The sequence below is a fragment of the Pan paniscus genome, chromosome 1, assembly GCF_029289425.2.
Source record: "Pan paniscus chromosome 1, NHGRI_mPanPan1-v2.0_pri, whole genome shotgun sequence".
NCBI classification, from domain to species: Eukaryota; Metazoa; Chordata; class Mammalia; order Primates; family Hominidae; genus Pan; species Pan paniscus.
The window spans coordinates 209,882,784-209,899,672 of record NC_073249.2 but is presented as its reverse complement, the minus strand read 5'-3'; the positions used below and the strand labels follow the sequence as shown (position 1 = coordinate 209,899,672).

General features: G+C 53.4%; 1 protein-coding gene across 4 annotated transcripts in view; it reads left to right on the top strand.

Moving 5' to 3' along the window:
* Positions 1-16,443, top strand: part of PADI1 (peptidyl arginine deiminase 1) — a 40,496-nt gene extending 24,053 nt beyond the window's left edge. For 3 of the 4 annotated variants that reach the window (XM_003814447.6, XM_055097554.2, XM_055097548.2), the window contains 8 exons: positions 890-1,013; positions 1,400-1,507; positions 3,645-3,796; positions 8,198-8,342; positions 9,486-9,579; positions 10,573-10,652; positions 11,504-11,629; positions 14,450-16,443. In XM_003814447.6, coding sequence (XP_003814495.1) covers positions 890-1,013; positions 1,400-1,507; positions 3,645-3,796; positions 8,198-8,342; positions 9,486-9,579; positions 10,573-10,652; positions 11,504-11,629; positions 14,450-14,683 — 1,063 coding nt within the window. In that variant the 3' untranslated portion in view covers positions 14,684-16,443. The remainder of the gene's footprint in view (positions 1-889; positions 1,014-1,399; positions 1,508-3,644; positions 3,797-8,197; positions 8,343-9,485; positions 9,580-10,572; positions 10,653-11,503; positions 11,630-14,449) is intronic. The other variant, XM_055097556.2, reaches the window with a different exon arrangement.
* Positions 16,444-16,889: the final 446 nt, after the last annotated feature.

The window sequence follows — 16,889 nt, the reverse complement described above, 5'->3', positions numbered from 1 at the left end:
GGTGGGCTGGGGCCCCACCCTGCCCAACCCTGACGCACCCTGCCCTGTGCAGCTAAGGCCCCTCCCAGGTCACTGGCTCAAGCTCTGGCTTTCCTGCCCATCCTGTCCTGTGGCTGCAGCCCCAGAACATCTCAGATTTAGTCTGGGCAGTGGAGCCAGGCCCTGCACAGGCTGCTGGTGGCCATCGGAGACCTACCCTCACTGTAACATGGGTACGATCCCTTGCCTGCTATGGACATGGGAACCCAGTCTCTGCAAGCCCGATCTCACCCAGCTTGCTGGTCCTTCTGCCGTCTCTCAGAATCCTCGTCATGCCCTTGAGGGAAGGATCAGCCTGGATTGGCAAAGCCCTGCCAGGCCTTTGTGCCAGAGGTCAGACCACTGGAAAAAGCCACAGTTGAGCTGGTCATAAGTTAAAAGGCTGGGAAGGGTGTGGCCAAACAGGTTTGCTCTGCTTCCCTGGGTCTAGGTGTGTGTAGGTGTTAAAAAGAGACTGTTCTCCTGCTTGCTAACCCCACCCTGACCCCTTTGCTTAGGCCAATTGTGTGGAACAGGAGTAGATGGGGCTACCTGCCCCTCACTGCTATTTTAACCCAAAAGATTCAGCCCCAGGTCACCTCTGTGGCGACTTCCCTGACTCCCTGTGCTGGGTTAGGTGCCCTGCCTCTGGGCACCACTGCCCGCGCTTATGCCTCACCTTGCACCTGTCACCTGATGTGATCTGGGGACTTTATCCATCTTCCCCATGCGCCTATGAGCCTCTCAAGGTCATGAACTGGAACCCCTGTACCCCAGAGGCTGCACAGGGCCCAGCACAAACTGAAGGCCACTCACACCTCAGCCACAGTCAGAGGCCATTAGCATGCTCCCCTCTTCCTACCTTTTACAGTGTGATGGACACTCATGGCTCCAATGAGAAATTCCTGGAGGACATGTCTTATCTGACATTGAAAGCCAACTGCAAGCTGACCATCTGCCCTCAAGTTGAAAATCGAAATGACCGCTGGATCCAGGTGGGAGCCGAAGCCGACTCCAGAAGAGAGCTGGGGGCAGCTCGGGAAGCCTGCAGCCTGGCTTGGGGAAAGGGAAGCCGCACAGGTGCCTGATGGACCCAGTGTCGCTAGAGAAGCCACGGCAGCCTGGGCCAGGCCTCTGGGGCGAGGGCTTTTCCACTGCCTGCATCAGCCCCAGCCTCCACTGCTTCCCTCCAAACGCTCTGGTCCCAGATGAAAGTCCTCTCCTGGCTGGGGTCCTAAGAGGCCTCACTTCTACCTCTGCCCCTCACCAGGTCTTAGGGAAGACCCGCTGCCCTGCCCTGCCCCAGGCCTGGTGGGGACCACCCTGTTCTGTAAACCACCCGAAAAAGGTCACCGTGGCTTTTTCATCTCTCACCTCCCAGGACGAGATGGAGTTTGGCTACATCGAGGCCCCTCACAAATCCTTCCCCGTGGTCTTTGACTCCCCCCGGAACAGGGGCCTGAAAGATTTCCCCTATAAGAGGATCCTGGTATGTAGCGACAGGTAGAGTGCAGAAACCCTGGTTGGGTCCTCCGGGAGGGGCACCAGTAAAGTCTCATCTGGACCTAGTCCTATAGGGCTCAGAGAACAGGAAGAGGGGGCAGAAGGATACAGGAGGTGGGATATCAGCAAACTGGGGAGCCAGTGCGGAGTTTGGGCAAGAGAGGAAATGATATGCAAATCACATGCAAATAGGCAGCAGCCTGATTGTTCCTGTGTTGGGAGGGGCATCAGCAGCGCTCTTCTGGATAAGGCGGCTGGTCACCAAGGGGGAATTGGCAGTGTGGTCAGCGCTGGGGAGACCAAACTGCCTTTTGGAGAGAATGCACCCTTAGTGAGCCTGCACGGCTCTTGTTCTTAAGAGCTAGGGCCTCTCTTTAGGTGCCAAATGTTTTCTGAACACCTACGACGTGCCAGGCACTGTGCTACCTCCTGTGCACAAGATGGCAACAGCAGCACCCACCGTTACGTATTGAGTTCCAGGCACTGTCTCCTAGCTTTCCATGGCTTACCTTATGTATTCCATGGGGTACTCCTACAGATAAGTGCTATCATTATTTCCTCTTTATGGATGAGGAAATCAAGGCTCAGGGAGGTTAAGTAACTTGCCCAAGGCCATGCAGCAAGTTAACAGTGGCACCAAGATGCAAAACTAGGGGGGCTGTCCCCACAGCCCTGCACTCAGCCTCGAGGCTGCACTACCCCTTGAGGTGAGTCCACAGTCTCTGCCTGTTTCCCGGCTCCCACTCTGCCACTGCTGGGACGGTGGTGGTCCAGGTAGGAGCTGTGATAGGATGCAGTCTGTGGGCACACAGAGCAGGGACATTCAACCCAGCCTGGAGGGATCAGGTGACAATGAACCCTGTAGGTGAGTGCACCCGCCAGGGCCAGCGTGCTGGAGGGGGACCCACCTGACCTGCCCCAGGCTTGGCCTATAGGAGCCAGGGGATTTTTTCACTGATTTCTGCTCTCATCTTTATCATTTTCATTTTCTACTTTCTTTGTGTTTAGTTTGCTGTTCTTTTTCTGGCTTGAAAGGGAAACTAAGATGTTTCAGCCTTTTCTTTTTATTTTATTTATATGTATATATATATTTTTTATTATACTTTAAGTTCTAGGGTACATGTGCCATGTTGGTGTGCTGCACCCATTAACTCGGCATTTACATTAGGTATATCTTCTAATGCTATCCCTCCCCCATCCCCTCACCCCACATCAGCCTTTTCTCTTCCTAAAAAAAACACGTGTTTGTTTGTTTGTTTTTGAGAAGGAGTCTCACACTGTTGCCTGGGCTGGAGTGCAATGGCGCGATCTCGGCTCACTGCAACCTCTGCCTTCCGGGTTCAAGCGATTCTCCTGCCTCAGCCTCCCGAGTAGCTGGGATTACAGGTGTCCCCCACCCTACCACCACGCCTGGCTAACTTTTTGTATTTTTAGTAGAGATGGGGTTTCACCATGTTGTCCAGGCTGGTCTCAAACTCCTGACCTCGTGATCCACCCACCTCGGTCTCCCAAAGTGCTGGGATTACAGGTGTGAGCCACCACGCCTAGCCTACTTTATTTTATGAAACAGGGTCTTGCTCTGTCACGCAGACTAGAGTGCAGTGGTGCAATCCTAGCTCACTGCAGTCTCCACCTCCTGGGCTCAAGCCATCCTCCCACTTCAGCCCCTGAGGAGCTGGGAGCACAGGCTTGCCCCACCACGCTCAGTTTAAATACACATGTCTAGAGCTCTGACAACTCCCTAGCAGTGCTGCCTCGTCAACATCCCATGAGTTTTAATGTGCTATCAAAAGACAGCAGATTTTTATGAATTTCACTTCAAAATCTTGTCTAATTTCCACTTTGATTTCTTCTTTGATCCATGGATACTTTAGATGTGTACTGCTTAATTTCCAAACATTTGGGGGAGTTTTTAGTTATCTTTGGTTATTGATTTGACTTTAACCGCATGGTTCGCAGAGCCCAGGGGGGATTTGTAAAAAGTGGACAGAGATCGTTTTTCAGGCACTAAAAACCATGGAGTGGGAGACCCCCAGCATCTCTCCTCTACTCCAAGAACTGCCTTGTCCTGTCCTCACTGACCTCTCCTTCTTGGGGCGGGGGTCTCGCTGGTCCTTCCATAGGGTCCTGACTTTGGATATGTGACCCGGGAGATCCCGCTCCCTGGTCCCTCCAGCCTTGACTCCTTCGGCAACCTGGACGTCAGCCCGCCCGTCACGGTGGGCGGCATGGAATACCCCCTGGGCCGGATCCTCATCGGGAGCAGCTTCCCCAAGTGAGGGGCTGGGGCGGGAGGTGGGGGGGCACAAGGGAATGACCGCAGCATCCACCCTCCCTGTGCCCCCATCACAAACACAATTCCCCAGTCTGAGAAGTGATCTTAACTTCCTGCGTGGAATCCTGGAATCAAAGACTCGGCAACCTAGGATCTCAGATTTAAAAGATCAGAGAATCTTAGGAGAAAACTCACATGCTTGTGGCCTGCGATCTTTTGGCCTACCTCATTTTATGAGCTTAATGAGTCACCAACATAAACAGATATCAGGGGGGCCTCCCATAAGAAGGCAGGTTTCTGGCTTCTCATGAAAAATTGGAGAAGCTGGGGAGGTGAGATACAGTCTGGCACAGAGACAGAGGAATAGACTCATTGACTTCTCCCATTAGGAAGTCAGAATAGCTTCTGTCCTAACCATGGCTTAAAAGGGTCCTGAGGTCATGAAGTTCCCAGGGCAGGTGGCTGCAGGTAAGCAAGTGATTGGCCAGGATACCCTGATGACAGAGGTGAGTCAGTGGATCTCACCCTGGACAGATGTGATGGAGCAGGAAACAAGGTATTTAGGTTTTAACGCTCAAACAGGTGGCGATGTCTGTTAGGTCCTGCTGAATGGGTGCACACCCTCCCTGCAGGTAACCAAAGAATGGGATGTGCAGTTCAGGGTCCTGGTGGGTCCCCCTGTTTCCTCCCTGGAGATGACACCCACTGCAAGCCCTGGAGATCACCTTCCTGTTTGTGGGGTTTTTGCATAGCAGGGGTGCCCCCACTTACCCCCCAATCCCTGGCTGACCATCTGGTCTCCAGCCCAGAGGAGTCAGGCAGTGCTGAGAAGGTCACAGCCTCACCTGGTGAATCTGGCAGCCTCAGAGCTCTGGATCGGATGAGGCGAGGCTTCCTGGCACCTACCCAGGCACGTAACTGGGTGCCTAGACAGGATGCCTGGGGCTGAGACTGGCCAGGCGAGAGGCATGTGCTCACCCTGTTGGTGACTCATGCCCAGACACTACTGTGTGGGCTGTTCTACCCACACCCTTGGGGGCAGACGGTCCTTGAGGCCTCAGGACAGTCTTTCTCTAACTCAGGGAGGAACCCGTGAGGAAGGAGCACAGGCTTTGGAATCAGATGGACTTGGGTTTGAGTCCTGGCCCTGCCACTTGCCAGCTACATGATTTGGGATGAGTCCCCCAAACCAGTGTATACCACAGTGCCTGGCACACAATAGGTACTCAATTAATTCACTTAAAAATATTTATTGTATGCCAGACACAGTTAAAGGTACTGGGGATACATCAGTGAACAAAACAGATGCATTTTAAATGAGCAAATTATTTTGTACTCCATGCCTCAGTTTCCTTATCTTTAAAACGGGCCTGATGAAAATCCCAGTCCTAGCTACAGAATCAGCATTACTGGGGATAAAGAATTCATGTCAACCACCTCTTGAATGCTTAGGTATTTTTCAGTTGGCCCCAGTAGTGGGGCTGCTTCAAAGCAGGTTGGAACTAATTGGAAAAATGTATTGACCACCTACTACCTACTATGTCTCACACCCATAGTGCTTTCCCCAGGCTACCTCATTTAATTTCTACAACAACCCTGTGAGACTGAGACCATCATTATCCCCACTTTACTGATAAGGAAGCTGAGGCTTGGAAAAGTTATGTTACGTGCATTCTTTCATACATTCATTTACCAGTTCAGTAAATATTTATGGAGACTTCCTATAGGCCAAGCCCAAAGTCTAATGCTGGGGATACAGAAATGGCTGAGGAGCTTGCCCTTGAGATTTAGAGTCTAATGAGGGAGACAGGCAAGCAATGGATCAGAGAGGGGATCACATATCATCCCACGTGCGTTGTCCTAGAAGGCTTCCTAGGGGCAGCCAACGATATTGACGCTTCTTTGCGAGGCCAAGGTGGGTGGATCACCTGAGGCCAGGAGTTTGAGACCAGCCTGGCCAACATGGTGAAACCTCGTCTCTGCTAAAAATACTAAAATTAGCTGGGCCTGATGGTGCACGCCCATGGTCCCAGCTACTTGGGAGGCTGAGGTAGGAGAATTGCTTGAATCCAGGAGGCAGAGGTTGCGCTGAGCCAAGATCATGCCACTGCACTCCAGCCTAGGTGACAGAGCAATACTCTGTCTAAACAAACAAATAAATGAAGGAAGGAAGGAAGGGAGGGAGGGAGGGAGGAAGGGAAGGAAGGAAGGAAGAAAGGAAAGAAGGAAGGAAGGGAGGGAGGGAGGAAGGGAAGGAAGGAAGGGAGGGAGGGTGGGAGGGAGGAAGGGAAGGAAGGAAGGAAGGAAGGAAGGAAGGAAGGAAGGAGGCAAAGTAGTGTGGAGTGGACCATGTTGCAGGCAGAGGGAAGCGCTCAGGCAGAAGCCTGGAAGCCAGAGAAGGTACAGCTCAAAGGAAAAGTCGAAAAAACTCGGTATGGGTGGCATGTAGATGGGCAGGGATGGACCGGTAGGACCTCAGGCGGGGGGGGGGGGGGGCTCTGCGGGTCCAGCTGGGGACAGAGTTCAGGGAGAAACCATTCTGTTCAGATGCCTCATGGGGCAGTTCTCTCCTCCAGGATCCTTGGGACCTGGGCTCAGGAGCAGAGAGCTCAGAGGATGCAGGCTCAGGGGCGGAGAGCTCGGAGGATGTAGGCTCAGGGGCAGAGAGCTCAGAGGATGCAGGCTCAGGGGCAGAGAGCTCAGAGGATGCAGGCTCAGGGGCAGAGAGCTCAGAGGATGCAGGCTCAGGGGCAGAGAGCTCAGAGGATGCAGACTCAGGAAGGGGAGGGGCTCCTTGGTGTTCTCCAAGGACTTTGCTCCCTTCTCTGTCCCAGGCTTCTGCCCCAGTCTCTATATCACACTGCAACACATGGACATCCTTACCTGTCTGCTCCCACAAGCCTCACGAGCCAGTGAGCCAAGCCAGGAGCCTTCTCTCAAGGGTGCAGGGGTCTGCTCTGGGAACTCCCAGGCACAGAGCAAGGACCCCACGTGGGAAAGTGAGGGGTCTCCTGTGTGGACATGTCCCCATTCCATTGGCTGTTGGATTGAAAACCAGGAATGAGGCCTTTGGTGGACAGATAGGACCTGAGGTTTGAAAAGGGTTGGCTACGTATTAGGACCACATAGCAAGTTAGCAGTACGGTCAGAACCCAGGTCTCCTTCTACCTGGGCCCCAAACTCAAATTTAGCACCTCAGGCTGCTGTCCAGTGACCCTGCCTTGGTTTCTGACCTCAGCAATGGACAAAACAGACAACCAAACATTCCAGCAGAGAGAAACAGACAATATGTGAACAAAACAAATAAGTATCTCCAATCATATATATGAATATGGTATGAATGCATGAACAAATACATATAACTTTAATTATCTGGGCCTCAACTTCCTCACCTGTAAAATGGGGACAGTAATAGTCCCAACCCCACAGGGCTGTCATAAGGATTAAATGAGGTAGCCTGGGTAAAGCATGTGTGTGGCACATGTCAATAAATGTTTGTCTCAGCTTTGCTGAGAGTCTGCTGTTTAAACAAAGCCTTGAAGGAAAAGAGGCAGTTAGGCCAAGCACAGTGGCCCTCACTTGTAGTCCCAGTGCCGTGGGAGGCCGAGGTGGGGGGGTTGCTTGAATCCAGGAGTTTAAGACTAGCCTGGGTGGCATGGCGAAACCCACCTCTACAAAAAATACAAAAATTAGCCATGCGTGGTGGCACATACCTGTTGTCCAAGCTACTCAGGAGGCTGAGGTGGGAGGATCACTTGAGCACGGGAGGTTGAGGCTGCAGTGAACCATGCACTCCAGCCTCTAGGCTGAGCAACAGAGTGAGTGAGACCTTGTCTCAAAAAAAAATTAAAAAAGAGAGAGAGAAAGAAAGAAAAAAAGGAAGGAAGGAAGGAAGAGGAAGAAAGAGAAAAGAAGGAAAGAAAGAAAGAAGAGGCAGTTAAAGATGTGGCTACTTAGGAGAATATTCCAGGGTGTAGAAACAGCCATGCAAAGGCCCTGAGGCAGGAGCAGGCTGGAGACAGCAGATCAGCAGGGAGGCTGGTGGACCTGGAGCCAAGTGAGCAAGGAGGGGCGCAGTGGGGAGTGAGGCCAGAGAGCTTGGCCGAGCACGCTTCAGATGTAACTTGGAGCTGGTATTTGTATGTATATCATAGGGTCATCAGGAGGATTAAACAAGACACTTACTGCGAGGACCCTAAGGACAGCACACAGCAGGTGCTCAAATGCACACACAAATGCACAGTCCATTCTCTGCTGTCTTGGCTTCTCCACGCTCTACGCCCCAGTTTAAAGCGTTCTTTGAGCAATTCCGCCCCCTGGTGGCAGATCTGATGATGACTCAGGCAAGGCCTGATGCCTTTCAGGCACAAGGTGACTGCCTGCCCTCTCCCTCCTGGCCAGGTCCGGTGGGCGGCAGATGGCCAGGGCAGTGCGGAACTTCCTGAAGGCACAGCAGGTGCAGGCACCCGTGGAGCTCTACTCGGACTGGCTCTCTGTGGGCCATGTGGACGAGTTTCTGACCTTTGTGCCTACCTCTGACCAAAAGGTGCGTCCCCTCCCTCCCTGCCTGAGCCACCTCTGCCCTTGTCTGACCTGATGGGATGAGTCAGGGCAAAGCCATCTGGAACCAGCTCAACCCTGTGCCCTGAGTAAGCTCTGGATTGGGACATTTTCTGGGTCAGGGCACCCTGACACGCTCATCCTCACACTTCCAGGGTATTTGTGCTTGGACCCAAATCCCTTATCCAATAGTCAGGAATGATATTGATAATAATTGGTAATATTTATTGAGCACCTACTATGTGCCAGATACTCACATGTTTTAATTCATTTAATCCTCCAACAAGCCCGTCAAGTGGGTGCGATTATTATTGTCCCATTTTACAAGTGAGGAAATTGAGGCTCAGAAGGGCAATTAACCCATCCAAGCTCACACAGCCTGCAGGTGTCAGGATAGGATTCAAATCCGGGTTCTGGGCCTCTACAGTAAGCCTTGCAGAGGTGGCTGGGGAAGGCATGGCCAGGGAGCCAGCAGCCTGGGAGAGGAGGCTTCCCAGTGACTAGCGGTTACAGCTCTGCTAGGGACAGCTCTGACAGTGAAGGAGGAGACATCTGAATTGGGTATTTTGTTTGTTTGATTTTCGAGACAGAATCTTGCTCTGTTGCCCAGGCTGGAGTGCAATAGCGCGATCTTGGCTCACTACAACCTTCATCTGCTGGGTTCAAGCGATTCTCCTGCCTCAGCCTCCCAAGTAGCTGGGATTACGCCATGCCCGGCTAATTTTTTGTATTTTTAGTAGAGACAGGGTTTCACCATGTTGGCCAGGCTGGTCTCAAACTCCTGACTGCCGGTGATCCGCCCACCTTGGCCTCCCAAAGTGCTGGGATTACAGGCGTGAGCCACCACACCCAGCCCTGAATTGGGCCTTGAAGGAAGAAATCAGAATGCCCTGGTGGGCAAAATGCAAAGGGCCTCCAGGGAGGGAGAACAGCACAGACAAAGTTCTGGAGGTGGGAACCTGCTTGGAGGACCGGGAGAGTTGCAGACAGTGCTTTGTGGCTGGGGTGCAGACCGAGTGGGAGAGGGGAGTCCCAAGAACTGTCAGGCCCCTCCTGAGTCCTGAGTCTGGGGTCTCCTGTGTCTAGGGGGACCCTGTCCACTGAGCCATTCTCCCTCCCTCCGTGCCAGGGCTTCCGGATGCTCCTGGCTAGCCCCAGCGCTTGCCTCAAACTCTTCCAAGAGAAGAAAGAAGAGGGTTATGGGGAGGCAGCCCAGTTTGATGGTGAGTGCCAATGACCCGGTCACCCCTGGGGGACCCTGCCCTTTCATCACCATCCTTGGGTACAGCCCCTGCACCGGCAGATCTCTCAGCTGGACTCAGAACCCAACACCCACTCTCTGTTTCTTGGGTCCCCAGGTCCTCTGATGGGTGGGGGAGTTCCTGGGCCACACCCCAGGAGAGGAAAGGCACAGGAAGTCATGAGTGCCCCAGGTGCCGGTCAATGCCAGGCATGTTCTTGTTCTCGCTCCCGTTTGATCTCTCTCCCCTCTTCCTTATCCCTGTTCACAGAAGTGGAAACTGAGGCTCAGAAAGGAGAATTGGCTTGGCCAGGGCTATGCAGCCAGGGAGCAGCAGGGCTGGGGCCTTGAGAGAGGAAGGAGGAGAAGCCAGGCTTGGTCAGGGCCCCTCTGCAGAGCTTCCTGCAGGAGCTAACAGACCCTCCAAGGGCTTGGTTGGCCCATCTCCCCTCCTTATCACAGCCTCAGTGTTCTTATCTGGGGAATATCTGGGGAATAGAGCATTGGAATGGATGTGGTGCAGACATCCACAAGGATAGCCCTGAGTTCAAATCCTGGTCTTGGCATTTGCTGGCTGTGGTATCAAGGGTGTGTTCTGAACCTCTCAGTGCCTCAGTTTCCTCTTCTCTGAGTTGTAGATGATAATTAATCCCTCCTATAGTTGCTTTAAATATTAATAATACATTAAATAGGACGCCCAGAGCATGGCAGACATTCAATAATGGTAGCTGTGCCATAATTATTAGGCTCCGAGTCCAGAGTCACTTCCTGAGGGGTTCCTTATCCATCACCAGGTTTTCCTTGCAGCCATGGCTTGGTCCCTTCACGGTTCTCTGTCTCTGGCTTTCTCTGTCCTGGCTTCTGACCCTGGCACTGAGGTAGGAGGGAAATCCTGGCCTGGATTATGTAGCCCCAGGCCGAAGACGGCCTCCAGGCAGTGCTCCCTGAGCTATGTACTGTCTTTCTCTTCTTGCAGGGTTAAAACACCAGGCAAAAAGAAGCATTAATGAGATGCTGGCAGACAGACACCTCCAGAGAGACAATCTTCATGCACAGGTGAGAGGCAGGACCACCAGCTGCTCTAAGGGGTCCTTTCCCTTCCAGGGAGAAGAAGCCCCAGGAACTGGGTTGGGTCAGAGATTCAGTGCTGGAGCTCTCATGGTCCTGGGGGCTGCTGGGGCCTGCAGGTGGGATAGAGCCTCTGCCTTCAGGAACCCACAGTCTGATGGAAGAGACAGAGCCATGCCCTCAGGGAGCTCCCAGCCTAATGAGGGAGACCTGGCCCCACTCTGGGGCAATGACCTATTTTCACAGAAGCAAATCTGAGCCTCTCATCTGAGAAGTCTGGTGAAATGCGAGAGACATGGTGGGGAAATAGGACCTTGCGGGGCCCAGAGGTGGGGTGGGTAAGATTCAGGGGAATCCTGTGAGAACAGGTGAAGCAAGGTGTCAGGAAGGGGCAGGGCTCTCCCCAAGGATAAAAAATGCCTGCCCCATGCAAGGTGAAGGGGCTAGCACAGAGTCGGTGCTCAGTTAATGGGAGGAGGGCCCTTACCCCTTCCCGGTAGTGCCCAGCGCTTTCTCCTAAGCTGCTGAGAAGGGACAGGAGCATCAGCCATGCTGTGGCTGGGGCTGGGACAGTGTGTTGTGCTGACAAGAACATTTGCATCCAGAAACTGCCTGGGTTCGAACCCCAGCTTTGGCACATCCTAGCCTTGTGCACTTGAGCAGGTTGCCTGAGCCTCAGTTTCCCCCGGACAGCAATGGTTTCTATTGCACAAAGCTGTTGTGAGGCTTCAAGGAGCTAGCGGGCCCAGAGGGCTCCACACGGGCCCAGCGCACAGTAGGTGCTTGGCCAGTGTTATGCTCTTCCTAGTCCTGGGCTGCCCAGCTGCCTCCTTCCCCAGAAATGCATTGACTGGAACCGTAATGTGCTGAAGCGGGAGCTGGGCCTGGCAGAGAGTGACATCGTGGACATTCCCCAGCTCTTCTTCCTGAAAAACTTCTACGCGGAAGCCTTCTTCCCAGACATGGTGAGAGCCCTTGGGCAGTGTCCTGCTGGGGGGTCTGCGGGGCTCTGAGAAGAAGCACTCCCTGGCCCAGAGCAGGCTGGTGCAGAGGCTGGAGGGCCCTGCGGACCTCTCCAGTGTCTGTTTTTGTGAATATAGAGAACATTACCATCAGTGGCTCTCAACCAGGGCAATTTTGCCCCCAGGGGATTTTTGTTGCCACAGTGAGGTGCATGCCCCTGGCATCTGGTGGGTAGAAGCCAGGGATTTCACTAAACATCCTACAGAGCATAGGATGCCCTGCCACAAAGCACTTTTTTTTTTTCTCACCCAGATGGAAAAAGAAAGCGTGGTTTGGTTCCAAGTGTTTCAGGCTTCTGTCTCTGGGTCTCAGCTGCCTGCTGTGTTCCCCATGACAGCCCTTCACTTGCTGCTCCCCAGTGGGGGTCCTGTGTCAGGCAGGCAGGGCAGGTGGGGTGGGCGGTGGCCTCGCTGACTCTCATTAACAGGGCAGCTGACAAGGAGATGAGCAGATGTGATCTCAACCGGGAGGGGCCTGAGCGATGCTATCGGGGTGGGCCTGGCCCAAGTGCCCATTAACCTCTTGGGAAAGGATGTTGGGGTGTTGGCAGCTGGCAGGGATGGTCCCCCAGGATGGGGATAGACCCTCTTTCTTCAGACTGCGGTCTTTAGCTTGAATCCCTCTCTTGGGACAAGCCGAGGGTTGGAAGTGAATGTCGGAATCGGGATGGAATCAGGGTTGGAAGTGAATGTCGGAATCGGGATGGAATCAGGGTTGGAAGTGAATGTCGGAATCAGGATGCAGGTTGCAGGAGGTGGGGAGGGCCAGTGTGCTTTCCTGACTCCTCATGGGGAGATTCCAGCCTCTAGGTCCTGGCAGAGACCCCCAAGCAGGATTTCTCGACTCTGTAGCTCTACTGCTGTTTTAGGCTGGATAAGCCTTTGTTGTAGATGCTGTACAGTGCCTCACAGGATGCTCAGTGGCCTCCCTGGTCTCTACCCACTAGATGCCAATAGCACTCTCCCAGATGTGACAACCAAAAATGCCCTAGTGGACAAAATGGACCCTGATTGAGAACCACGGCTTGAAGGCAGTGTTGTCTGTTAGAACATTCTGTGCTGATGAAAATGTTCCATATCTGCACAATACAGTCCAGTAGCCACTCAGCTACCATATGAAATGTGGCTAGTGTCAATGAAGAACAGAAATTGTAACTTTATGTAAGTTTAATTTTAATTTAAACAACTGCATGTGGCCAGTGGCTACTGTGGTGGACAGCAAAGCTCTAAGGGACTGCTAAGCTCTGGTTCTGGCTGAAGGTGGGGGGAGGGCCTAGGCTGGAGTGTGTGTGTCTGTGGTCTGGCCTCCGTCTGCCGGAAGTCCCTGCCTGTAGGTCATCCTGTGGGGATTCCCTAGCTTCGTTCCAGGCTCTGCTGAAGGATCCCAGCTTGTCTTCACTGGAGGGTCCCATAGGGAACACCCAGTTAACCCCTTGGTTTGTCATATGGGGAAACTGAGGCTTAGAAGGAGAGTGGGTCATGTGTCTGAGGTCACACAGTGAGCGAGTGGCGGAGTTGGAACTAGCCCCCAATCCCATGACTCCTCCTTTAGGAGGAAGCAGAGGCCTGGCTGGCTCTGGCCCTGGCCCTGGTCCTGGTCCTGGCTCTTTTCTCCTCTTTCTGCCCTTTGCCCCCTGCATGCCCCACCCCCACTCCCACCCCAGCATGTTCTGGCCCATTAGTGGGCAAAGAGGTAGTTCAGGGCCAAGGCCAGGGGACTGACCTCACGGGACCCTCCAGCTTTATGTTGGTCCCTGCCATGGATGAGGGTGGGGCAGACTTGAGGGTGGGGGGCAGAGCACGGAGAGTTTGAGGGCAGAGTCCAGGACAGGCTCACCCCAAACCCAAGACAGCCCAGAGCCGCCCTCTAGAGAGAAGGTCCAGAGTCCCCTTTGAACACCAAGGGTCACCCCTTATGACCTCTTGCCATCAACCTGGGCTGAGATTTCCTCTAAGAAACCCCCATACCACTGCATGGGGGAGAATTCCCATTCCCAGATTAGGGCCCCAAGCCAGGTCCGCAACCAAGGGAAGGAGAGGTGCCCCCAGAGTTAAACTCAAGTGTCCCCAAAGGCTTTCAGCCCCTTCCCCCAACTCCTCAGTCCCACAGGTGGCCAGATAAAAAGAGCATGGATTTTGGCACCAGCCAGATCCAAGTCCAAATGTCAGTCTCATCATTCTCTGGCTGTATGATTATGTGACTTAACCTGTCTGAGCCACAGCTTCAGAGGGAGGCTGTGGGATTTAGTGATGATATATCTGGCACATAAAAGATGCTCAATAAATGCTAACAATGATCAGGGCTGCCAAACACAGTTAAGCAAGCTGTGCACAGCAAAAGCACACCACACTTTGGAAGACATCCACACCACAGACCTTGTAGGTGTGTATATTTGTTGTACAAGTTTCTGGCAGATGACACGAAAATCTCTTGTTCTAACAAAGTTGCTATAATATGCCAATTTTCTCATAGATGAAAGAAAGAGTTGGAGACTTTTTTTTTGTTTTTTGTTTTTGTTTTTTAATGTACAAAATTCCTGGTAGCCCTGGCTGTTATTCAACCTCATTTCCAACCCTGAATCTTTTTCTCCTCTGCTTTCATAGGCCCTAACTCTTGAGCAAACTCCAGTCCTAGAGCCCTTTCTAGGCTGTGGCTATGGACAACCCATTCCCCAGGGCCTGTCTCATTCTGGCAAGGAAGGGGTGCCAGAAGCACAGCACTTACAGCCAGACAGCCTCCCTCTTGCCTTTTCTCTTTTGCAGGTTAACATGGTGGTCTTAGGCAAGTACCTGGGCATCCCCAAGCCCTACGGGCCCATCATCAATGGCCGCTGCTGCCTGGAGGAGAAGGTGCAGTCCCTGCTGGAGCCTCTGGGCCTGCACTGCATCTTCATTGATGACTACTTGTCCTACCACGAGCTGCAGGGGGAGATCCACTGTGGCACCAACGTGCGCAGGAAGCCCTTTCCCTTCAAATGGTGGAACATGGTGCCCTGAGCCTGTCCCCACCCGCCATCCTCTCTGCCCTCTTGCTGGGGAACCCTGCCAGGGTGAGGGCAAGGAACAACCACCTGGCCTCCATTCTCTTGGGGGAGTCTTGGCACTTTGCAAACATCCTGGCCACCATGGGCACCAGGACACAGGGATGGATACCACCTACCCTCGCCTCTGGAATGGCCTACCCAACCCGAGAAGAATGCACCTCATTCTTCCCTGGCCTCTTTCCCACCCACAGCCCCCAGAGGCTCTAGATCAACAATGTTAGCATGTTCGAGAATGGCTGTGGGAAGCCTAGGGAGATGGGCCCCACTTAGAATTGCTCCCCCTTCATTCTGATGCCTCCCTGGGGAACAAGGATAATGACTTTGCATCTGCACCTGGAACGGGGCCTGGGGGACCTGGGGTCTGGTGTGCCAGGCACCAGGCTGCCTCTGCTCTTGGAAAACTAGGAAAGGGGATCAGAAACATCCTCTCCCCGCTCTAGGTTTCTTCTCCCAAAGGGGACCCAAGGCTGTGACACTTACCTCCACCCCCATCCAGCACACTTCAGCTGTGTGTGGACAAACAAGGACAGAAAAACCCAGTGTCCAAGGGCCAATTTAAATAGAAAAAAGACAACAAAATTTTAATAGCTGACTCCGACCTCAGAAGAGTGATTGCTACCTTTCTGGAAAGACTTTAATTACCAGAGCTGGCTTCTCCCAGCTCAGAAATGCTGAGAGGCCAACGTGAGGCCTGAGGACACACAAAGGATGACGGGGCAGGAGGGGATGAGGTCAGGGTAGCAGAGTGTGTGACGACGGATTTGGGGGCCTAGAGGTGTCCGTGGTTCCTGGGCTGGGATTTTGGACTCTGGATTTGAAGGGAGCTGGAGCTTCCAGATGTAGCAGGGGTAGGGGGCCAGATGTTAGAAGAGGGTGTGTGTGTTGGGAGGAAATTAGGTTATCTCTGAAGGTGGAGTTTAATTTCCTTTAATAGTCTTTAATTATTCCCCTTCATTCTGCAGGCAGTGGGAGGGGAAGGCTTGCCCGGTCTCTCTCAGCAACCCAGGGACCCTGCACATAGCTTAGGTTTCATCCCTGAATAAACCGCTGTGCAGGCCCATGTCCCCTCCCACAGTAGGGAAGACAGCTGCCACGGGAGGTTAATAGCCCTGAGTTAGGTCACTGAGACATGCACAGGCAGGCTGGTTCAGCTGGGCTGCAGGGCACGGGCAGGAGGAAGCCAGCCTACCCTCTTCCCCCACTGCCAGTGAGGCCATTGTAGGGCAGTTGGCCCTAGGGCTTCGGTCCATCTAGGTTTTCAGTGGCCCCTGCTGAGACCTCACACTGAGCCAACTACTGTCACTCTTTTAACCAAGAAAAGCTAGCCTGGAACTGCTATGGTTAAAGTGGGTGAGCGGGAACCTGAAAATCCCCTTCTGGAAGGTTCTACAGAACTCTATTCGCAAGCTCCTGCTTTAACCTGAGCGTCCTCTGCTCAGGATCATACCCCAGCCTGCACTGAGTCAAGAAGGAGAAGGAGGCTCTGAAGGGGCCGGGGGTGTGAGCTGGGTTGGGACTCCCCTGAGAAAGAGCTGTGGGTAGGAAGGGAGTGAGCATTGCAGAGATAGGGCTGGGGGTCGGGGCCACACTGAGTGTGGGAAGCTCTGGAGTTGCTGCTGGGCCATCGAGGGGCCCTGGTGTTGGCTCTGAGAATGTTCTGGGTGACCAGTCACCTACTTTCTGATCAATAAAAATGTCGACATGCATTTCTTACAGGGCTGTCTACCCAGCCTGTTTGTTGGGTTGGGGAGGAGGGGAGGAAAGCGGAGAAGACTGCTTCCAGTTCCACCCACTATGAAGCTGCTTGGCTCAATTTCTGCTGCCACAGGCAGCCCCTGCTCAGCTAGGAGAGCCTCACAGTGCCACGGCCAGTGCCATGGCCAGTGCCAGGCAGGCTGATTCAGCAGGATGACTGGCACATGCCTCTTGCTCTGGGGCTGATGGCCCTGCTAAGATAGAGATCAGATCGGGGAGGGATGGGTCCTGCCTCTTCATCTCTCCTCTCTTCCTTCAGCATCCCCTCCATCTCTCAGGGACAACAGGTCAGGGAGGCAGCCTGGGCCCTATTAACAGAGGTGAGAGTTCCCCAGCAGGGCTGGTTCCCAGGGCCACAGGCCACTACAGTTCCCTTTCTGGTTTTCGTTTTGTTTTCTTTTCTT